The sequence below is a fragment of the Pelophylax lessonae genome, assembly GCF_965119305.1.
Source record: "Pelophylax lessonae genome assembly, chromosome: 10".
Classification (NCBI taxonomy): domain Eukaryota; kingdom Metazoa; phylum Chordata; class Amphibia; order Anura; family Ranidae; genus Pelophylax; species Pelophylax lessonae.
In genome coordinates, this window is record NC_138777.1 from 98,401,742 (window position 1) to 98,427,103 (window position 25,362).

The following is a 25,362-nucleotide window of genomic DNA, read 5'->3' on the forward strand; positions in this document are numbered from 1 at the left end:
GTCAGTGGTTACACCATGTCCATGGCTGCAGATCTTGGTGCCATTCTTTACAGCCATCATCTGTTTAGCAAAAGTGATCTAGGTGATGGTTTCGGGGCTCTCCCATTCCTTTGGGGAGCCCAGGACTGCGGTAAACATCCAAGATTGGTGAACACAGAAGAGATGGAGGAACATCTATTTTCCCATCTCCTCTATGATTAATGAAGCTGGAAGTAATAATGATACTGTCAGACACTCCTTTGTTACTTTGGTGGTATGTTTTAAGTCTTTGTCACGCTGAAAGACCCATCCAGGACCCATCTTAAGTGTTCTGGCTGAGGAAAGAAGGTTCTCATCCAAGATTTTACAATACATAGCCCCATCCATTGGCCCCTCAATGTGTCAAAGTCAGTCTGTACCTTTAACAGAGAAACAGCCCCAAAGCATAATGTTTCCACCTCCATGCTTGACTGTAGGGATGGTGTTCTTAGAGTCATAGTCAGCATTTGTCTTCCTCCAAACATGGCGAGTTCCCCTCCTCAAGAAGGCACATGTGCAGTCTTGACAGTGAACATTAAACTTATTCAGAGAAGGATTGGGAGAAAGTTCTGTGGTCAGATGAGGCCAAAAGTGATCCCTTTGGCATTAACTCGACTCGCTATGTTTGGAGGAAGAAAATTGTTGACTATGACCCTAAGATCACCATCCCTACAGTCAAGCACGGAGGTGGAAACATTATGCTTTGGGGCTGTTTTTCAGCTAAAGGTACAGACCGACTTTGCCACATTGAGGGGCCAATGGTGGGGACCATGTATTGTAAAATCTTGGGTGAGAACCTTCTTCACTCAGCCAGCATGAAAATGACCCAAAACATACCGCCAAGGCAACAAAATAGTGGCTCAAGAAGAAGCACATTAAGGTCATGGAGTGACCTAGTCAGTCTCCAGACCTTAATCCTATAGAACATTTATGGAGGTAGCTGAAACTTCGAGTTGCCAAGAAACAGCCAAGAAACCTTTAAGGATTTTGCGAAGATCTGCAAAGAAGAAAGGAACAAAATCCCACCTGAGATGAGTTGCAAATCTGGTCCCCAACTACAAGAAACATCTTACCTCTGTGCTTGCTTACAAGAGTTTCTCCACCAAGTACTAAGTCATGATTTGCTTGGGGATCAAATACTTATTTTACTCACTGAACTGCAACCTAATTTATAGCATTTGTTTTATGTGTTTTTTTCTGGATTTTTGGTTGATATTCTGTCTCTATCATTTAAAATACACCTATGATAAAAAAAAAATTATAGATCCTTCATTTCTTTGTAAGTGGTCATACTTGCAAAATCTGCAGGCGATCAAATAATTATTTTCCCCACTGTATATGCTGGGCATATGGTGATTTAAATTTACGTTTAGCTGCTGCAATTTTCCTAGAGGAGGTGGTAGCATGGAGAAATAATACATTCAATGTAGGTCTAAAGCTTGCCATAGACTGTGCAAGTTTTGCCCAGTTTATAAAGAATCTGCTGAAATTTGCTTTGTGAGTGGCCCTGTTGGCCCTCTCCCATCTGATACCCCTTAATTAATGGGCCATACACACTATAAGATTTTCTGAAGACTTTTTCCTTTAGACTTACCAAAACAATATAGTATGAGGTCAAACCTAAACACTTTGCACTACATAGAAAAGGTAAATCTGAAGGAAAAAGTCTTCAGAAAATCTTATAGTGTGTATGGCCAGGCCAAAAATTGTCAGCCCTGTTGGCCATTTCCTTCCCAATATCCTTTGAATGAAAGATTGAACTAGGTGGAAAATTGTTAGCTGAACAGTCCAATCCAACCAGAACCCAATCAGATGCAGCTGCTGTTCAGGTGTTTTCATAGCCTCCAGCAAATAAAATTGTAACATCATAAACTCATTTGACCTACCAGGAGTAGAAGAAGTACACAAAAAATGGTAGAGAAACAGAAAGCTGCAGCCATCGCCAGTCTCTGATGCCATATGCTAAACCTGCCAAAAGGAGTTGTCCAACAGTATAGGAATATCCTGCCAGGGTGCCAGCGATTGTGCGGACTTTGGTTGGAACCCATTCCACAACTGAAATGATAAAGCACCATGTAAACAATTTAAAAAAAAGCTGGAACTCTGTACAGTTTTTCTCCTATTTCACAGAAAATATACCATTCCACTGTTTTAGTTTATTAAAAGTATGTCTAAATCCATAAACAAAAATGTAATATATTGCAGCTTATCAGTTCAGTAACACAGCTCCTTTCCTAAAGTAACAGCGCTTGCTTACTAAACAAAATCTATGAAAAGTAATGTTGTCACTCTAGGCTGCTCTCCTTATTTGTATTAAAACATCTTCTCATCTCCTTTACATAGGAAGAAGGTATTATGTGGTTCAGAGAAGATAGCCATGAAAGGTGATAACATTGTTTCGGATGACAGTTCAGTGCTCAGGAGTTTACAAGGAGACTGGAATTCTGACAACATCAAGAGATATTGTCTGGTAAATATAGAAAATGTACTAACCCAAAATGAATGCAGCCACAACATCTATGGACTAGTAAGCTGCAATATATCACATTTTTGTTCTTGGGTTAATAAGCTGGTTTCCATGTTTACTGTCACTTTAAATCATTTGTTTGGAGCAAGTTGGTCCAAGTGAACTCTTTACTTGACTAAGTGCTGCACTGGCTGTAAGCACTGTGTGTACTGCATGAAGCTTCAGTACACAGTGCCGAGTTCCGGCTGTGTGACAGAGACTTCCCGTCTCACACCCAAAGCAATGCAGAGCGGCTGAGTAGTGTGCAGCCATTCATAGGCAGCTTTGTAAATGCAAAGCTTTGTCTAAGCATGACATCGAGAATGAATACAAGGTTTTGCGAGAGCTGACATAATCAACCCGCTTCTCTAACTCAGCCAATCAGAGGAAGCTTTGTATTTGTTCACAGAATACAAAGCTGCCTATAAATGGCTAAGCACCGCTCAGACCGACTCTATATTTTTCCTGGGCGTGAGAGGGGAAGTCTCTGTCTCAAAGCTGGAACCCAGCACTGTGTATTGTTTATAGCTGAAACTACACCGGCCAATATTCGGATCATGTGTACCCAGCTTTACACAACTAGAATTATTACACTTCTTCTCTCACCAGAGGCTCCATCTGTGGCAGTTCTCTCACGACTGTCTGATGTTAATAGTGTCTCCATTCTCTCACCTAACTGATACTGAGATGCACTTCCCACCTCACTTTAATGTTCCTAACTGCTTGCACTGCATGGGGGATGACCTGATCGTTGCTGCATTTTTTATTCCTGTTTGTGACCCCATTGGGGAAAATTTCCTTTACTTTCTGTTTCTTTGACATCTGTACAAGAAATAGGGGCTGCAGCTGTCAGCTGGAGCAGACAACAACAAAAGCATTGTCAGATATCCTTACCTTTCGTTACTATTAATATGTGTTTTTGTCTGTTTTTGTGTTTGTCTATGTACAAGCTTTAAAAAAGTTTAAACCAAAAAATAACCCCCAAAATTAATCCCAAACCATTGTAGTTTAATCACATAAATACCCCATGATTGTTATCTATGAATATCTGTATATATACATTCATACGTTTGTATGAAGGATAAAGATTTTGTAGGCAGGTGACTTGAGACTGCGTACAATGTAAGATAATAAATGACCAATGAAGTGCCGAGTCACACTGATGTGATCACAGACATTGCATATGATTCGGAGCGCACTGCTCCTAAAATCACATGCGATGTCTGTGCGGTGCAAACTCAGCCATACAGTTTGTATGGCTGATATCGCAGTGAACTCGCACAGGACCCTTTTTTTGGTCCGCAGCAGAATCGGATTGCATGGTGGTTTACACCAGTATGATCCGATTAATGTGCGAACTGTCAGATCGCACTGCGATATGCGATCTGATCTGGGGGTGTCGTTAACTTTGAATTGACACCCCCAGCGTATCGCATATGGCAGTGTGAACTGTCTGTTCTGCGGATGCGATGCAGGAAAACGCAGTATATTCGCAGTGTTCCCGCATCGCAATAGTGTGAACTGGGACTTAAGATGTAAATACAGTAAAACCTTGGATTGCAAGCATAATTCGTTACGGAAACATGCTTGTAATCCAAAGCACTCTTATATCAAAGCAAATTTCCCCATAAGAAATAATTTAAGCTCAGATGATTTTTCACAACCATTTATTCATAAGACCTTCAGTTTATAGTCCATATAAATAGATTATAGCAATGTGGTTGTGTAACCATAAAACGTCCATCCACCAATGGCAGCTTCCACAAGGGGATTCAAAGCAAAATCCAGCAGGATCTACAGAGTATAAAAGAGAAGAGAGGCGCCTCTAAGTGTATCAATATGGTTATATTTAACCAATTGCGACCTCCCCATGTAGATTTGATGTAGATCTACGTGATTATGTGCATATGGTATCGGCGGTGATTAGAAACAGCGGGAGCCAGACTGCCGGAGGAGCGGGCATGATCGCCGCCGGCCTCCCGCAATCTTCGGGGAAACTCACAGAAGAGCCGCCTGTCTATGAAAACAAAACAGACGGCTCTCCTGTCAGACAGGCACAGTGAGATTGTGTGTCTCAGCTAAGCTGGAACACCGATCTTTGTGTGCCTGTCACAGAGCCTTCCCCTCCACAGTTAGTAAGCACAATTCTGAGCACACTTAACCCCTTGATCGCCCCCAGTATTAACCCCTTCCCTGCCAGTGTCATTTATACAGTAACAGTGCATATTATTTAGCACTGATCACTGCATTGGTGTCATTGGTCCCCAAAAAGTGTCACTTAGTGTCAGATTTGTTCGTCGTAGTGTCGCAGTCCTGCTAAAAAACACTGATCGCCGCCATTACTAATAAAAACAAAAAAAAAGGTCCAAAAATCTATCTTATAGTTTGTAAACGCTATAACTTTTGCACAAAACCATTCATATACGCTTTTTGGGATTTTTTTTTACCAAAAATATGTACCAGAATACAAATTGGTGTAAACTGATAAAAAAAATTAGATTTTCTAATTTTTTTCATTGAGAATGTTTTATAGCAGAAATTAAAATATATTGTTTTTTTTTTTTGTTTTTTTTATCAAAATTGTTGCTCTTTTTTTGTTTATAGCACAAAATCTAAAAATCATAGAGGTGATTAAATACCATCAAAAGGAAGCTCTATTTGTGGGGAAAAAAGGACATCAATTGTATTTGGGTACAGTGCCGCACGACCACGCAATTGTTAGTTAAAGCAACGCAGTGCCAAAGTCGTTTATGAAGGTTCAAAATTTAGCAGCTCACATGGCAAAGCTGTTCACATAGACCGTCCTCCTCACCGCCAGCTCTAACACTGCTGTCAGTCTGCAGTCCTGACCGGGAAGACTACCCTGCAGTAGAACGATCTAAAAGAGAGGCTTGAAGCACTCGTGGAGCGCAGCGTGGAGGGGTTGACATTGATGGCGGTGCGGAGGACGGTCTATGTGGACAGCTTTATCCCGGATGCCTGCATACTTAGATGTGCCTCTTTTAATCATCAGCCATGTGAGTCGCTAAATGTTGAACCTTCATTAAATGTAACCATATTGCTACACTTGGAGGCGCCTTTCTTCTCTTTTTATGTGTGGTGGCGCTACTTGTATATTAAGACATCGCTTGTATATCAAACCAACATTTGTAAAAAAAAAATTGCTTGTCTTGCAAAATTCTCTCAAACCGAGTTACTCTCAATCCAAGGTTTTAATGTATGTTTTTAGAGACATGTCTTACTGGAAGTATTGTAAGTATGTAAGAAAGCACCAAGCAGTCAAAGAGTAACCAAGTCTACTACATGCAATACAAAGTATTCATTAACAAGAAGCTTGTACAACATTTCCTAAACTTCTGTTGACTTCTTGTTTACAACCTTTGTACTTGTTAAGAGATTGCTTTAAATCTGAGCTGTCAAGATTTCTTTCTTGGCTAACATCAAATAGAATAATATAATGAATTATAGAATCACACCAGGAATTAAAAATATATATATTCCACTCCACCTATCTATGAAAAATATAAAAAAATGTTTAAAGGACTCAATTTCTTACATGAAACTGCAATCATGTGACAGGCCACATTCGACTTGTTCTTCTGGTCTCTAGTGAGTGTGCTTGCAGGGCTTGTCAGTTCCTAGTGTAGAAGACTTTGTCTGCAAAAAGGGTCCTCTAAACCTACAGAGCCAATGTCATGATGTTATGGCGCAAGGTTTAGCAAAAGATTGGTTGGCTTTACAGAAAGCAGCTAGGGATCATTGGTCTTCTCTGCTGGAAGAGGCACCACAGATGGTCTCATGACAGCTGATTCAAAATTCTTTTGTTTAACCACTAGGGTTGAGCGAACCCAAACTGTAAAGTTTGGGTTCGTACCGGACTTTAGGGTTTTTGGCATCCGTACCCGAACCCGAACATTTTACTGTATGTTCGGAATCGAGTTCGGTTTTCCGCAATTTAATGGCGTGTCCTAAAAAGCTGCAGGGCAGCCAATCAACAAGCGTTTAACTCGTGTACCCTTAGAACCCATCACAGCCATGCCTACTGATGGCATGGCTGTGATTGGCCAGTGCAGCATGTGACCCAGCCTCTATATAAGCTGGAGTCACATAGCACTGCACGTCACTCTGCTCTAACTAGTGTAGGGAAAGGCTGCGGCTGCTGCTTTGAGGAAGAGAATAGGACAGTCAGTCACAGAATCTTTAATCAGAACTCAGCGATCTACATAGATTTTGTTGTGTGGGTGCAGTGCACAATCTTTTTACCCTACCCTGAGCCCAGTGGCGGAGAAAAATAACTTTTATCCGTCTGTTAGTTAGGTGGGCGGTGGCGGCCATTTTATGGAGCCTCAGTGCATCAGCACTGCATATGTGCTTTTGTGACATTCAAATCCAAGCTTGAAATACTGCAAAAAAAATCTGGTTTTAAAAAAACACCCTTTTTTGGCAATATCCTTTTGCTTTTGTAGCATTAGTTAGTCTTCAATTTAAGCTAGAAATACAGGTTTCGTTTTCTGGGTTTAAAAAAAAAAAAAAACTTTTTTGGGGAAAAATACATAATTTTACAGCCCTTGCTGCATGTGTACGTGTCAAAATCAAGCGTTATATACTGCTGTCATATTGTGTTAGTTAAAAAACACCCTTTTTGGGCAAAGTACACAATTTTACAGCCCTTGCTGCATCTGTGATAAAAACAAGCTTGAAATACTTCAAGCTTGAAAGCTTGAAAAAAAACACCCATTTTTGGCAATATCATCCATCTGGCGCCTCTGCCACATTAGTCAGTGTGCAATTTAAGCTACAAATACAGCAATAATTTTCTGTCTTTTAAGAAACACCCTTTTTGGGCAAAATACGTAATATTGCACCCTTTGCTGCATCTGTCATTGTGAGATACACTCTTTACATACTGTTGTTCTATTCTGCTATTCAAAAAACACCCATTTATGGGAAAAAAATTAATTTTGCAGCATTTGCTGCATATGTTACTGTGAGATAGACCCTTTAGATACTGTTGTTCTATTCTGCTATTTAAAAAACACCCATTTAGGGCCAAAAAAATAATTTTGCAGTGTTTGCTGCATATGTTACTGTGGGATACACCCTTTAGATACTGTTGTTCTATTCTGCTATTCAAAAAACACCCATTTAGGGCAAGATCCTAAATGTAAGAAATATGAGGAGAACGTCAAATAAGGGACGTGACCCCGGTCGTGGTGCTGCTGGTGGAGCTCCTGTTGCAGGGAGAGGACGTGGTCGATCTGTGCCAGCTACACGCACAAGTGAAACACCTTCCTCAGGTGCGAGTAGGCGACAGAACCTGCAGCGGTATTTGGTCGGGCCTAATGTGGCTCTACGAATGTTGAGACCAGAACAAGTACAGGCGATAGTAGATTGGTTTGCTGACAGTGCCTCCAGTTCGTTCACATTGTCTCCCACCCAGTCTCCTGCTGAAAGATCAGAGTTGGCACCTGCAACCGATGTCCATCAGTCTTTCACCTCACCCCCTTGCAAATCAGCCAAGCAATCTGAGCCCTAGGTCATGCAGCAGTCTCTTCTGCTTTTTAAGACTCTGTTAGCAGGGTTTCCCAGGGCCATCCACCTAGCCCTGCCCCAGAAGTGGAAGAGATTGAGTGCACCGATGGCCAACCACTAATGTTTCAAGATGAGTACATGGGAGGACCATCGCAGCACGTCTCGGATGATGACGAAACACAGGTGCCAACTGCTGCGGCTTTCGGAATTGTGCAGACTGCCAAGGAGGGCAGGGGTGAAGACTGGGTGGAAGATGATGTGGAGGACGATGAGGTCCTCGACCCCACATGGAATGAACGTCATGCAGATGACCTGTGTAGTTTGGAGGAAGAGGCGGTGGTCACAAAGAGCCACCAGCACAGCAGAAGAGGGAGCAAAAGCTGAGCGGCCGTCCCCTAGACAGTACACCTGCTACTGCCCAACGAAGCAAGGGACCGAGCACACCAAAGCCATCTCCAAGGAGTTCCCTAGCCTGGCAGTTCTTCAGAAAATGTGCTGATGACAAGACACGAGTGGTTTGCATGCTGTGCAATCAGAGCCTGAAGCAAGGCATAAACGTTCTCAACCTGAGCACAACCTGCATGACCAGGCATCTAAGTCCAAAGCACGAGCTGCAGTGGAGTAGACACCTCAAAAACCAAGAAAGGTCTCTGGCTCCTCCTGCTTCCTCTTCTGCTGCAGTCTCGGCCTCTTCATCCACCTCTTTAGTGACAGTGACACCTGCCACCCTGACAACAGAGGATCTGCCAGCAACACCACCACCTGGGTCACCAACCCTCTCCACAATGTCCCATGGAAGAGTTCAGCTCTCTATCTCCCAAACACTGGAGCGGAAGAGGAAGTACCCCCCTACCCACCCACGCTCCCTGGCCCTGAATGCCAGCATTTCAAAATTCCTGGCCTTTGAAATGCTGTCATTCCGTCTGGTGGAGACGCAGAGTTTTAAAAGCCTTATGGCGGTGGCTGTCCCACAGTACGTCGTGCCCAGCCGCCACTACTTTTCCAGGCGAGCCATCCCTTTCCTGCACAACCAAGTGGGGGGCAAAATCAGGTGTGCACTGCACAACGCCATCTGTGGCAAGGTCCACCTAACTACGGATACGTGGTCCAGTAAGCATGGTCAGGGACTTTATTTCTCCCTAACAGCACACTGGGTAAATGCAGTGGTGGCTCCTGAGGCGGATAGCAGTTTGGCGCATGTCCTTCCACCACCGAGGATTGCAGGGCGCTTCAGTTTGCCTCCTGTTGCTAACTCCTCCTACTCCGCTTCCTCATCCTCATCCGGTCAGCGTAACACCTTCACCACCAAATTCAGCACAGCCAGGGGTAAACTACAGCAGGCAGTTTTAAAACTTGCCTGTTTGAGAGACAAACCCCACACCGCGCAGGAGTTGTGGAGGGGCATGGAACAACAGACCGATGAGTGGTTGGTGCCAGTGAGCCTCAAGTCTGGCCTGGTTGTGTGTGTTAATGGGCAAAATCTCATAGCAGCTCTGGGCATAGCCTGTTTGACACACATCCCTTGCCTGGCGTGCTGAATTTGGTGGTGCAAAGGTTCCTTAAAAATTACCCCGATATGTCAGAGCTGCTGCAGAAAGTGCGGGCCGTCTGTGCGCACTTTAGGTGTTCTCACTCTGCTGCTGCACGCCTGTCAGCGCTGCAGCGTAACTTCGGCCTTCCCGCTCACCGCCTCATATGTGGCGTGCCCATCAGTTGGAACTCCACCTTGCACATGCTGGCCAGACTGTGCGAGCAGCAGCAGGCGATAGTGGAGTTTCAACTGCAGCACACACGCGTGAGTCGCTCTGAGGAACAGCACCACTTCACCACCAATAACTGGGCCTCCATGCGAGACCTGTGTGCCTTGTTGCGCTGTTTCGAGTACTCCACCAACATGGCAAGTGCCGATGACGCCGTTCTCAGCGTTACTATCCCACTTCTATGCCTCCTTAAAAAAACGCTTCGGGAGATGATGGAAGAGGATGTGGCACAGGAGGAGGAGGAGCAAGAGGGATAATTTCCAAGGCTTTCAGGGCAGTCATTTACAAGTGGCTCCAAGGCTGGGTTCCTGCACCCACAAACGCCAGGTACACAATTGTCCAGCAAGGGCACAGTTCTGGAGGATGACGAAGTGGAGGATGAGGAGATGGAGGAGGAGGAACCATGTTCACAGCAGGGTGGCACCCAGACCAGCTCATGGCCATCGCTGGTGCATATCTGGGGGATACAGAGAACACAGACGATACACCTCCCACAGAGGACAGCTTTTCGTTGCCTCTGGGCAGCCTGGCACACATGCTGCAGTGTCTGCAACGACCGCCGAGTTGCCCACATTCTAACTTGTGCTGATTACTGGGTGGTCACGCTGCTGGATCCCCGTTACAAGGACAACGTACTGTCCTTAATTCCCTCACTGGAGTGTGATCGTAAGATGCGCGAGTACAAGCGCACGCTGGTAGATGTGCTGCTGGTGGCATACCCACCTGACAGCGGGGGCACAGTGGAAGCACAAAGCCAAGGCAGAGGAGGAGGAAGAGGTCGCCAATGCAGCCAGGGCACCCCCAGCACCTCAGAAAGCATGGTTAGCGTGGCCGAAATGTGGAAAAGCTTTGTCAGCACGCCACAACAACCAGCACCACCAGCTGATATGGAATGTCTTAGCAGGAGGCAGCATTTCACCAACATGGTGGAGCAGTATGTGTGCACACGCCTAGATGTACTGAATGACCTGTCTGTCCCCTTCAACTTCTTGGTCTCCAAATTTGGCACATGGCCTGAGCTTGCCCTTTACGCCTTGGAGGTGCTGGCCTGCCCTGCAGCCAACGTATTATCTGAACGTGTATTTAGCACGGCAGGGGGCGTTATCACAGACAAGCACAGCCGCCTGTCCAGAGCCAATGTGGACAAGCTCACGTTCATTATAAGGAACCAGGCATGGATCCCACAGGACTTGTCCGTACATTGTGCAGAATAGACATGTATACCGGCCTTACCCAGCCATTGTTGTATTTTTGATCTTTCTCACTCTTTTGGGGTGTACCCTAATAGAAAAAAAAAACAGTGTTGGCTACCTCGTCCTCCTCCACCGCCGCTTCCAACTACACCGCCCCATCCACCGCCACCTCAACCTCCTACACCATATGGACCTCGTCCTCCTAGATCAAGATTTTTTTTTATGTATTTTATGTTATTTTAAGTTATTTCCCTATCCACATTTGTTTGCAGAGCACTTGCCATGCTCTTAACAACATTTTTCTGCCATTTGCAGCCCTCTAGCCCTTTCCATGACTTTTTTAGAGCCATTTTAGTCCTCAAAAGTTCAATGACTTCAATGGGGTTCGGGTTCGGGGTCAAGTTCGGGTTATGTTCGGGTACCGAGCGCAAACTTTTTTGCGAAGTTCGGCCGAACCCGTCAAACCCGAACATCCAGATGTCTGCTCAACTCTATTAACCACTTGCCTACTGGGCACTTTCATCCCCTTCCTGCCCAGGCCAATTTTCAGCTTTCAGCGCTGTCACACTTTGAATGACAATGGCGCAGTCATGCAACACTGTACCCAAACAAAATTTGTATCATTTTTTTTTCACACAAATAGAGCCTTCTTTTGGTGGAATTTATTCACCACTGGGGTTTTCTACAAACGGAAAAATTAAGAAAATTTTGAAAAAAAAAAAACAAAACATTTTTTATAGTTTGGTATAAAATTTAGCAAACCGGTAATTTCTTTCCTTCACTGATGTGCGCTGATGAGGCTGCACTAATGGGCTCTGATAGGCAGCACTGATGAGGCGACACTGATGGGCAATAATAGGTGGCACTGAAGGGCACTGATGAGGCTGCACTGATATCAGTGTCCACTGATGGGCACTGATAGGTGGCACTGATGGGCACTGATATGTGGCATTGATGGGCTTTAATAGGTGGCACTGAAGGGCACTGATAGGTAGCACTGATAGGCGGTTTTGATGGGCACTGATAGGCGTCACTTATAGGCAACACTGATAGGTGACACTGATGGGCATGGATTGGCAGCACTGATTGACAGCACTGATGGGCACTGATTGGTAGCACTGGTGGACACTGATTGACAGCACTGCTGGGCAATTATAGGCAGCACTGGTGGGCACTGTTGGGTCTGCACTGATACTCCGTGCCCTGATTATCAGTGTAGATGTCCCTTTAACACAAGCCAGTTATCTGGTCGCTTCTCCTTTCTTCACTCTGTCAGCTGAGGAAAGGAAAGCCGATAACCGGTTTGTGTTTACATCTTGATCAGCTGTCCATCATTGGACACAGCTGATCACGTGGTAAAGGGTCGTTGTTATTGGCTCTTTACCCAGATCACAGGAAGACATCAATGTACGCCACCCGGCAAAGTAAGCCCACTCATTAGCCGTCTTTTGGCTGTAGCGTGGGCTGGAATTGCTTCTATAGTATTAGCTGACGTTTGGCTCCAATTTGTTAGTGTATTTAACTACTTGACGACCAGCCGCCGCAGATGTACTGCGGCAAGCTGGCTCTCCCAGGCAAAACCCTGTACATGTACGGCGCTCACCTGGGAGGAGCTAGGGGGCGAGCGCGTGCCAGTGGCGGCACGCTCCCACCCCCATTTGTCAGTGGGGAAGCCTGTGCGAGAGTCAGGCGGCTCCGATTCCCACCTGACATCGGCGATCTCTCCCCACTGACAGAGACGGACGGTCGGCTGATGTAAACACAGCCGCCCGTCCTTCTCCCACAGATGATCACAGAGACTGCTATATAGGATCGCATGTCTCTATGGTCATTTCACAAGCCCAACCCCCCCCACCCACATTTATAATCACTCCCCTAGGCTTACATTTAACACCTTGATCACCAATAGTATTAACCCCTCCTCTGCCAATGGCATTATTAAAGTAACAGTGAATATTTTTAGCACTGATTACTGTAGTAATGTCACTGGTACCCCCAAAATTGTCCAAAATGTTAGTTAGGAGTCTGATCTGTCTGCTGCAATATCGCAGTCCCTCAAAAAAACGCAGATCGCCGCCATTACTAGTAAAAAAAAAAACAATAACAATTATATAAATCTTTCCTGTAGTTAGTAAACGCAATAACTTTTGCGCAAACCTATTAAAATACACTTATTGCCATTTTTTTACAAAAAATATGTAGCAGAAAAGAAATTGGCCTAAAATGTTAAAACATTTAGATTTTTACATTTTTTTTTTGAGAATATCATATAAAAGAATGTGATTATTGTTTTTTTTTTTTTTTTTCAAAATTGTCGCTCTTTTTTTGTTTATAGCGCAAAAAATAAAAATCGCACAGGTGATCAATTACCACCAAAAGAAAGCTCTATTTGTGGGGAAAAAAAGGACATACATTTTTTTTTTTTTTGGGTACAGCGTCGCACGACCGCGCAATTGTCCGTTAAAGTAACGCAGTGCCGAATCGCAAAATAGGGCCTGGTCATTAAGCAGCAAAATCTTCTGGTCTTAAAGTGGTTAAATCTGCTAGTACACCTGACACCCCCCCCCCCCCCGCACACACACACACCTTTCAGACTAACAATGCTGCTGTCCAAAGATGCCCCCTGTGCTCCTTCATTAACAGTGTAGGCTATCTAATACAGGAGGTATGTTACTAGCCAGATCACCAATAAAGAGGGAGAAAAGTAAAAGAAAAAAAAATAAACCTAATGCAGCCACCACATATAATGATTGGTAAGCTGCATTATATTACATTTTTGGTTTTGACTGTCTGTACTATTATTGAACATTTTACAGGGGCAAAATATAGCTGCATGAGAAATTCAGCTATTGGCAGTGATTATCTGCTGATTGCATAAATCTAAAATGGTCTAATATTCCAGTAAAATAGAAAAATATCTGTACTATTACATCCCATTTGCCATGTCAAATTTTACATTGTTTTTCCGTTATGTATTGTATACTGTTACAAGTTAAAATGTGTCTATAGCCACATTGTATCTATTATACCTATCTATTAGCCCTAGCGACCATTGTCACCACTAAAAAAAATGATGTGAAACACAACATTTTACAATTGTCAACAATAAAGTAATACAGGGGACAACTGTTTTAGTAAAATTTACTCCACTTTGTAGAGATATCATCTCACTTCCGGGTGAGTCTACAGCAGGGATCCTCAAACTATGGCCCTCCAGCTGTTGGGGAACTACACATTGCATGAGGCATTGTAAAACTCTGACATTCACAGACATGACTATGCATGATGGGAATTGTAGTTCCTGAACAACTGGAGGGCCATAGTTTGAAGACCACTGGTCTTCAGAATCAGAAGTAAGAGGAAATGTTGACATTGGGGACACAGACAGCAAAAAGTAAAACCGTGGGTTCTAACCATACCCTACTCTATCCAAAGATATTGATACACTTTAACTCTTGTTCACAATTGTTCAATGCACTTATCATTCCACATTTATATACAGTATATATATATATATATATATATATATATATATATATATATATATATTATACGTAGCCTTTCTACATACTTAAGGCAGTAGTGTTCAGTCCAATGCCAGACAGAGCCATTCCACCAAGAAACCGGAACACACAATAGGAGATGTAGTTTGGAGAAAAGGCAGTGCAGATCCCACTGATGGCCATTTGTAAGTATGACCAAATTAACAATGCCCTTCGACCGTACCTAGGAAAAATGAAGAAGCGGTGATTTTACAGTCATGGCATGCATATAATGAGATCTATAGTTATTACAGTAAGAAAGCTTTAGAAAGTGTGACTCACCTGTCTGACAGGCCTCCCAGGATGATGGCTCCCACAAGCACACCTGCCATGTACAAGGATTGAGCCAGCTGTCTTCTGTGTTTTTTGCTGCACACCAAATCCCACTATAAAAAGTAAATATAGATAACTAAAACTTTGCAGTACATAACTGAGTTGTCCTTAAAGACATCTTTATTTGCTGGAGCTGAATATGCTATAAGCTCTCTAAACTAAAAAATGCCAGGCCACTTTCATCCTACTGCACCATAAGGGTCAATTTTTAATGGCACCCCATACATTTAGCAAATGTGCATGCATTAACGCCCACCAAAAGCCATGGTTCCACAGTCAGATGTGTTTTGGTGCAGCGTGGTTTTAAAAATCATGTTTCAACCTTTTTTACACATTTCTCACGCATAGGGCAGCTGATTGAAATAAACAGGCTGCCAAAAAACACATTCAATCTCTACATATATACCCATACATGCATTAAGACTACATATATACATATACACATATATACATTACACTATATATGTATATATATTTATATATATATATATATATGTTTATAGTACAGTATATATATAGTATATGTTTATATACAGTATCTCACAAAAGTGAGTACACCCCTCACATTTTTGTTAATATTTTATTATATCTTTTCATGTGACAACACTGAAGAAATTATACTTTGCTACAATGTAAAATAGTGAGTGTACAGCTTGTATAACAGTGTACATTTGCTGTCCCTTCAAAATAACTCAACACACAGCCATTAATGTCTAAACCGCTGGCAACAAAAGTGAGTACACCCCTAAACTAAAATGTCCAAATTGGGCCCAAAGTGTCAATATTTTGTGTGGCCACCATTATTTTCCAGCACTGCCTTAACCCTCTTGGGAAAGGAGTTCACCAGAGTTTCACAGTTTGCCACTGGAGTCCTTTTCCACTCCTCCATGACGACATCACGGAGCTGGTTGATGTTAGAGACCCTACGCTCTTTCATTTTCCGTTTGAGGATGCCCCACAGATGCTCAATAGCGTTTAGGTCTAGAGAGATACTTGGCCAGTCCATTACCTTTACCCTCAACATCTTTAGCAAGGCAGTGGTCATGTTTTAGTTGTGTTTGGGGTCGTTATCATGTTGGAATATTGCCCTGCAGCCCAGTCTCCAAAGGGAGAGATCGTGCTCTGCTTCAGTATGTCACAGTACATGTTGGCATTCATGGTTCCCACAATGAACTGTAACTCCCCAGTGCCAGCAGCACTCATGCAGCCCCAGACCATGACACTCCCACCACCATGCTTGACTGTAGGCAAGACACACTTGTCTTTGCACTCATCAACTGGTTGCCACCACACACGCTTGACACCATCTGAACCAAATAAGTTTATCTTGGTGTCATCAGACCACAGGACATGGTTCCAGTAATTCATGCCCTTAGTCTGCTTGTCTTTAGCAAACTGTTTGCGGGCTTTCTTGTGCATCATCTTTAGAAGAGGCTTCCTTCTTGGACGCATGCCGTATGCCATGCAGACCAATTTGATGCAGTGTACGACATATGGTCTGAGCACTGACAGGCTGACCTCTCACTCCTTCAACCTCTGCAGCAATGCTGGCAGCACTCATACATCTATTTCCCAAAGACAACCTCTGGATATGACACTGAGCACGTGCACTCAACTTCTTTGGTCGACCATGGCGAGGCCTGTTCTAAGTTGAACCTGTCCTGTAAAACACGCTGTATGGTCTTAGTCACCATGCTGCAGCTCAGTTTCAGGGTCTTGACAATCTTCTTATAGTCTAGGCCATCTTTATGTAGAGCAACAATTCTTTTTTTCAGATCCTCAGCGTTTTTTGCCATGAGGTGCCATGTTGAACTTCCAGTGACCAGTATGAGAGAGTGAGAGTGATAATGCCAAATGTAACACACCTGCTCCCAATTCATACCTGAGACCTTGTAACACTAACGATTCACATGACACTGGGGAGGGAAATGGCTAATTGGGCCCAATTTGGACATTTTCACTTAGGGGTGTACTCAATTTTGTTGCCAGTGGTTTAGACATTATTGGCTGTGTGTTGAGTTATTTTGAGGGGGACAACAAACATTGTTATACAAGCTGTACACTCACTACTTTACATTGTAGCAAAGTGTCATTTCTTCATTGTTGTCAAATGAAAAGATATAATAAAATATTTAAAAAAATGTGAGGGGTGTACTCACTTTTGTGAGATACTGTATATATATATATATATATATATATATATACACTACATATAGACATTAGTTCAAAGCAGTCCATGCACAACTAAAGTGGAATTGAAATCAGATATATTTTTTAATGTTATGTAGATGTTAAGTAATGTGTAAAGCTGGCTATAGTCAGTTTGAATCTCATCCGGTTTAACATGAATCGGACAAAATTCGAATGACGTGTGGGCAGACTGAATGTACCCAAACTGATCGATCAATCAACTTGGGTACAACAAGCCTTTCAGATTTTAAATGCAATTATTGGCTGTTATAGTCGCTAGCAATAATCACTGTGTTCTCCTGGCAGGAACGGAATCCCCCGCCTCCCCTCCCCCCTCCAAAAGGGAGTACACAGTGGCTCCATGGGAAAAATTCCCTCATCAACATGGTTGCGCAAAATAAAATTGTTCTGTCTACAGCCGGCTTTAGTATGGCACATCCTGGTATTTATTGCCTCTGCTGATCTTCTCAAGTGATGCTATCTACATTCACCTATTCCAGCAGTGTCTGCGCATCATGACCCTGCACTGACTTCCTTTTAAAGACAACAGTAGCCTGGTAGCCTCAGTCAGAGGTAAATATGACAGTGTGACAATGCAGGTGCAGATTGCGGAGACAGTTGTCACCCCATTACAGATAATACTTGAGCAAGAACCCTCATGCTAGAGTCACTAGGTATTGTTTTAATAGAAACGGCTGATTTAAAAAAAAAACATTGAAAACAAATTTGGAATTGCAATAAATTTAGAGAACGGGTTTAGATCTACTTAAATAATTAACAGTAGATATTTTTATGTAGATTGATACAGCTGCTCTATATTGTGACATAAATTATTTATGCAGAAAACTCAATGAAGTTGGATGCAAAGAAGTTTAACATTACACTGTGTAGTGAGTTCTTTACTGTAAGAGTGGTAAGGATGTGGAACTTCCTACCACAATTGGTGCTGTCAGTGGGAAGTGTCAATAATTTAAAAAATCTCTTCTATTAGCATCTTTGCGAACACAATATACAGGGATATAGGAAGTGCTAAAGACATAAATATTTATACACTCATACACCCACACAGGTTGAACTGGATGGACTGGTGTCTTTATTCAACTTTATCAATATGTACCTATGTTAGATTTATACAGTTACTGAAATGTCCAGTTTCTGTAATAAAATAAAAATAGAGTCTGCTGTTGCCAACCTCTCCTTTTCAAAATGCTAGTTACCTGACTGTTATGCTGTCTTTACCTACAATAGGTATATACTATAGACAAGGAATTTTTTCATGTCTTCATATCCTGACTTTCCTGATCTGAAAACTTGTTCTAGGTCAGCCAGTGATAAATATTGAAGCCAGTTAATCTGTTAACTTTGCTGCCAAGGTTTGGTAATTTTTACAGAATAAGGTTATGTTTGTTTTTTTGTAAGGGTTTAGTCTCATTCCGCTGCACATACTGTATAGAGGATAACTGGAAGACTTTGCTGGGCACAGAAAAAACTAAGCACGTTAAGGGATCTGCAGTGCCAGCAGATCAACAATAACTGCAGGTTTTTGGGGGGGTTTTTGGACAAAGTAGGATGGACTTCTAAGCAGTGGAAAATATAATACGCTCTGATGAGTCAAATTTCACCCTATTTTTTAAAAGGTTCGTTTACCCTTACCAAACAACTGCCTAGGTAGAGGGAGTCTATAGATAAAAACAAGCTGTGCAGCTTTGATTATAGTTCAATAATGCTTTTGCTAAAGATGTAGGCCTTTTATATACTTCCCGAAGCCTGGTCAAAAACTCCCAGAGATGGCATCATCTAGTTCTGACTGTTTGCAAGTATGTTACTAAAGTGGGGTACACACTAACAGAAAATCTGCCAAAAATACCCATCCGAGGTAAAATCGTACAATTTTCGGCTAGTGTGTACACAACTTTCATCAGCCGATGCCGACATTTTCAACGAAAATAAACGGAGGGACAAACACCACAATTTTTATCATCCGTCCCCAGCAGGACCAATTTTCATTTAATGTGTATGAAGTACGTCCGGAAAAAATCGGATACGAAAGACTGCGCATGATCTGAAGTTGCTGACGACCCGGAAGTCTAGGTACAAATGTCCCAAAAAAAAAAAAAAAAATCGGATGAGAAAATTCGTGAACATTATGCACTGTCAACTAAAAACGGTTATGACCGCTGAGCATGAGAGAGAAAAATCGAAGGATATTTTGTCCAATTTTCGTCAAGTGTGTACGAGCCTTAAGGCACTCCCTGCTGTTACTGCTCACCCCCACCATCACAGGAGCAAGCTCTGAAACCCCAGCTCCTCCATCCAGAGTGGAGACATCATAAGACAGGAAATGTGTGACATCATTATCAGTCCAAAATAAAGGGAAAGAACCTAAAAAAGAAGGCTAATGCATCCACCACATTTAGGAATTGTTAGGCTACAATATAGTAAATGTGTTTAATACCCTTTCAGCTAAAGTTTAAATTTTCCTTTAAAAAATACCTGGTGATCATGTCATTATGGTCCCTATTTAGTTACTTCTTAATATGGGATGTCACCTGCTCCTGATAAAGGCTACAATTAGGCATGCAAGTGCCGCATTACACATGGTTCACTATTGTTACTGTCAAGAAGCTGGTGCAGAGAAATGATGTAGAGACGCTGCTGAAGCAAGTGCATTTCTGTAACAAGATTTACTATTGTTACAATTTATAATTATAACTAAAACAAATAAAAAAAAAAAAACATGGTGTTTGTTCTGAACTGTTATGGGTGACCATCTTGTTAGATTCACTGGTTCTGGTGCATGTTCTGCATTAGCCAAGAAAGTTGAGGACCTTTGAGAGAACATGTTCCCAATGCCAGGATAAAAATGCCCATGTGCCAACTGCTAAACAAATTGTCATGCAAATCTGATTAAGGGGTCTTGCAGGACCTAGTTTGTGATGTGATTTTTTTGATGTTTGAATAAAGCTCTGGACTTTGCTATCAGATCCAAGGTGTTCTGGTGAGATATTCTCTATAAATAATGCAATGCCTATAGCTAAAGCAGCCTAGCTATGATGGTCATTTCCATTAAGGTGTACAGTGGGAATAGCTCATGTTTTTTTTATAATCAAACACGTCCGAAATCCTTTACATTTACCAGACCTAAACTTTATAAAACATTTATAGGAAGTTTAGGGCAAAAATGGTTAAGTAGATGTTCACCACCTTCAATGAACTAGAGACTTTTTTTCTTACAGAACAGTGCAAAACCCTACTACACATAACTCAGGACTTATATGCGAGCATTCCAGGAAAGGATTACAGCTGTTCCAAAGGAAAAGGCTGACCCTACTTCTTAATAGGTTCTATATACTAAGATAGGGTTCAGCATTTCCATAATTCTGTCTATCCCCTTTCTTTGTATTCAGATATATACAGTATCTCATAAAAGTGAGTACACCCTCACATTTTTGTAAATATTTCATTATATCTTTTCATGTGACAACATTGAAGAAATGGCACTTTGCTACCATGTAAAGTAGTGAGTGTACAGCTTGTATAACAGTGTAAATTTGCTGTCCCCCTCAAAATAACTCAACACACCATTAATGTCTAAACCGCTGGTAACAAAAGTGAGTACACCCCCTAAGTGAAATAGTCCAAATTGAGCCCGATTAGCCATTTCCCTCCACGATGTCATGTGACTCATTCGTGTTACAAGGTCTCAGGTGTGAATGGGGAGCAGGTGTGTTAAATTTGGGTGTTATCGTTCTCACTCATACTGTCACTGGAAGTTCAACATGGCATCTCATGGCAAAGAACTCTCTGAGGATCTGAAAAAAAAGAATAGTTGCTCTACATAAAGATGGCCTAGGCTATGAGAAGATTGCCAAGACCCTGAAACTGAGCTGCAGCACAGTGGCCAAGACCATACAGCAGTTTAACAGGACAGGTTTCACTCAGAACAGGCCTCGCCATGGTTGACCAAAGAAGATGAGTGCACGTACACTCAACACACAGCCATTAATGTCTAAACCGCTGGCAACAAAAGTGAGTACACCCCTAAGTGAAAATGTTCAAATTAGGCCCAAAGTGTCAATATTTTGTGTGGCCACCATCATGGGCATCCGCAGAACTTTTTTCAGGGGGGAATTTTATTTTAAGGTCACCCATGATCCGCCCCTTTTTGACAATGTCATGAAGGGGAGGGGCTTAGTCATTATCACATAAAGTGCAGGCATCCAAAGGTTTGGGAAACCTGATGCAAAAGCTTAATAGAAGAATCAAGCTGCTATTGTCTGATTAGCTATTTCTAATCTGTATTTATGTTTACACTATTGACACTATTGAATGCACCACATTATTCATACACACATGATCAAGGCACTACAACTGAATTATATAAAAAACACCTGAAGAATTTGCATTTGGTGTTAACAAATGACAAATAAAATATATATGTATATATGTGGCGGGAGGTGGCCGGCACTAACGGGGGTGTATGGAAGTGATCTGGTGGCTACACTTCTAATGGATTGTTTCCATATGACAGGCAACACTTGGCTTGTCAGGTTTATACACAGTAAATGAGATGCTTTCTTTTAGACCTTGTTTTCATTTACGTTTTCAGGGCATTAAAATCGCATGACTGAGCCATGTTTATCACAACTCAATCACTCTCCCTTATGCTACAAAGGCACTGACACCATAGTATGTAGTACGGCAGTGGCAGCTGAGGGTTTTATACAGTCCCAGTGGATAAAGCCATTGGGCGTGTGTGTAAAACCCCGTGGCACCACTGTTGTACTATGTATGACAGTGGCAGTGCCTTTACAGCATAAAGGGGAGGGGTTGGGTGATGATAAACGTGGCTCAGCCATGCATTTTTACTGCACTGAAAACGTAAATGAAAACAAGGTCTAAAAGAAAGCATCTCACTTACTGTGTATAAACCTGACAAGCCAAGTGTTGCCTGTCATATGGAAACAATCCATTAGCAGTGTAGCCACCAGATCACTTCCACACATCCCCACTAGTGCCGGCCACCTCCCCCCCCCCACACACACACACACACACATGCATCTCAGCCATGTTTCCTGGGCTCCATGCACCCATTGGCAGACCTAGGACTGGAATGGCAGGTACCAACAGCTGGAGGGAAGGGAGATCAACGAACGCCCGTTTGCTGATCTCCCCTTCCTGTTTGATGACAAATCGTTAAAAGTAGTACAGAAACTACTTTTGGGAATTGGTGTGGCGCCGCAAAGTTGGCATCACACCGATTCAGCCAATGCCATTGTTTTCAATTGACTCCAAATTGACATGCGATTTGACATGCCAAATCGGACAATACAGGCTGAGGCTGGGCTGGGGCAGGAAATGTGCAGGTGCAGCGTTGAGAGTGGACAAGCAAAGTCTCTCCTCCTTCATAAGCACCAATATATCTAGGATTATATCCTTCAAATCAAAACCAATATGTCATGTCGTGTGTGCCCACCACTGGCCTCTGCCCCTATATTCCTCCATTCCCTAGGATTAACATCCTTCCCTTCAAATCAACATCGTTGTGAGTCAGTGGCAGTGCCCCACTGTGCAGTCATGCAGATATATGTGTTGATAGACTTCTGCCTTAGCATGCTAGTGCTCAATCACTTGCTGAATGCCTGGCCGCATATATACTGCGGCAGGCTGGCTCGGCTGTGCAAATCAACATATGGGTACGTCGGTTCGCGGGAGCAGTCTTGGGGGTGAGGCAGCGGGGATGCCGATCAACGGGGCCGGCAGGCGCGATTTCCCGCCGGGTACCTGCAATCGCTCTCTGCTGAGAGAGAAGGACGGTCTGCTGTTGTAAACACAGCACTGCGGCCCAGTCTCCATAGGCAGAGGATCATGCTCTGCTTCAGTATGTCACAGTGCATGTTTTCTATTCATGGTTCCCTCATTGAAATGTAGCTCCCCAGTGCCGGCAGCACTCATGCAGCCCCAGACCATGACACACCCACCACCATGCATTAATGTAGGCAAGACACACTTGTCTTTGTACTCCTCACCTGGTTGCCGCCACACACTCTTGACACCATCTAAACCATATACGTTTATCTTGGACCCATCAGACCACATGGCATGGTTCCAGTAATCCATGTCCTTAGTCTGCTTGTCTTCAGCAAAAAGTTTTCCGGCTTTTTTGTGCATCATCTTTAGAAGAGGCCTCCTTCTCTGACGACAGCCATGCGGACCAATTTGATGCAGTGTGCATCATATGGTCTGAGCACTGACAGGCTGACCCCCTACCCCTTCAACCTCTGCAGCAATGTTGGCAGCACTCATACGTCTATTTCCCAAAGACAACCTCTGGATATGATGCTGAGCACATGCACTCATCTTCTTTGTTCGACCATGGCGAGGCCTGTTCTGAGTGGAACCTGTCCTGTTAAACCGCTGTATGGTCTTGGCCACCGTGCTGCAGATCAGTTTTAGGGTTTTGACATTCTTCTTATAGCCTAGGCCATGTTTATGTTAGAATTCTTTGCCATGAGATGCCATGTTGAACTTCCAGTGACCAGTATGAGAGAGTGAGAACGATAACACCAAATTTAACACACCTGCTCCCCATTCACACCTGAGACCTTGTAACACTAACGAGTCACATGACACCGTGGAGGGAAAATGGTTAATTGGGCTCAATTTGGACTATTTCACTTAGGGGTTTACTCACCTTTGTTGCCAGCAGTTTAGACATTAATGGCTGTGTGTTGAGTTATTTTGAAGGGACAGCAAATGTACACTGTTATACAAGCTGTACATTCACTACTTTACATTGTAGCAAAGTGCAATTTCTTCAGTGTTGTCACATGAAAAGATATGATAAAATATTTACAAAAATGTGAGGGGTGTACTCACTTTTGAGAGATACTGTATATTATATATATATATATATATATATATATATATATATATATATATATATATATAATATATATATATATATTTATTCATTTCAATTGCTTAAATACTAAAATCCTGAAAGAGAGTAATTTTTGACATGTGATGATATGTATGTGGTGTACAGATCAATGGGCACTTATACGACAAGTTTAATGAGGCATTTTCTGCAGACTGGACTGTTTAAGATTAGTCTACTATTAATCGCTCTGCGTGCAAAGAGAAAGAGATAAAACACTACCTCTGCTGATAAACTTCCAGTCAAGTGTTAAAGAAACCTGAGAGCAGTTGTGAACCTGTTACTACATTTGTCAGTGTATGCAATTATTGTGTAAGCGTATTATTTGTGCAGGATTCCTCTTCCCTGAGTCAAGCTTCTTCAATACAAGTAAATAATAGAAAATCTGCTCCACCACTTACTTGTGGGAAAACATCTCATAATTTGCACTGCTGGGAGCATATTCTTTTCTCCCAGCATAAATAGTGGATCATTTACCGCAAAGGAGCAATGATCAGTTTGCTATTTTAACAAATAACGTATATATCAGTACACAGAATTTATATATTTTAGTGCTGGTTTTTTTTGAAATTGCAGTTTGCTATTTTGTTTGTAGACTAGCAAAGCAGCAAAACACGACCATAACTCCTGCACCCTAATTAGCCTCCAGATACCTAGTGGGATCCCCATAAGAATCCTGCTTTTAATACTGCAGAGGATTATGGAATGAGAATCCTTGCCTGTTAGTGGGCCAACTAAAGAAGCAATATGCTTCAAAATGAAGGGTTATTATTTGAGGAATTCAAATATTCAAATAATATTTAAATAATCTCCATGTGGTGTTAAGACCAGAGGTCACCCTGTAGTGGGAGTGTAGAACTCCTTTATAGACAACCTAGAATTAAAGTCAGCTTTTGGACCACTTGTCTAGTTACCAGATAAATCAAGCTCATTTGCAAAACATGGTGCCTATTGGCCAAATTACTTTTCTGAGATTGTCTTGCTCATTTGCACCTGGGACACTCTTCACTAATACTAATAATAATACTAATAATAATACTCGAAGTTTGAGGTTTGTGTGGCTCCCCTCCCAAAATCTAAAAACATAGTGATAGGTTAATTGGCTTCCTCTGAAACTGTCCCTGTGTATGTTATTGTTCCAGGGGTATTTCATTGTGAGCTTCTTTGAGGAAAAAGAGTTAATGTCAATGGACCTATATTTTCTGTACATCACTGTGTAATAATTTGGTGCTATAAAAATTCTGGAAAAAATTCTGGAAATAATTTAAATATTTAACATCTCAATAATGTCTCCGCCATACAGGCACTGCAAAGCTTCTGAGATTTTTGCAGTTGAGGAATCAGAAGG

At 42.4% G+C, this 25,362-nt stretch overlaps 1 protein-coding gene across 2 annotated transcripts in view; it reads right to left on the reverse strand.

The window, feature by feature from the left end:
• Positions 1–25,362, reverse strand: part of LOC309565900 (solute carrier family 22 member 6-A-like) — a 104,859-nt gene that overhangs the window by 68,652 nt on the left and 10,845 nt on the right. For both annotated transcript variants that reach the window (XM_082270918.1, XM_082270919.1), the window contains exons 3-5: positions 14,834–14,937; positions 14,581–14,735; positions 1,905–2,073 (exon numbers count right to left, since the gene is read on the reverse strand). In XM_082270918.1, the coding sequence (XP_082127044.1) occupies positions 1,905–2,073; positions 14,581–14,735; positions 14,834–14,937 (428 nt within the window). The remainder of the gene's footprint in view (positions 1–1,904; positions 2,074–14,580; positions 14,736–14,833; positions 14,938–25,362) is intronic.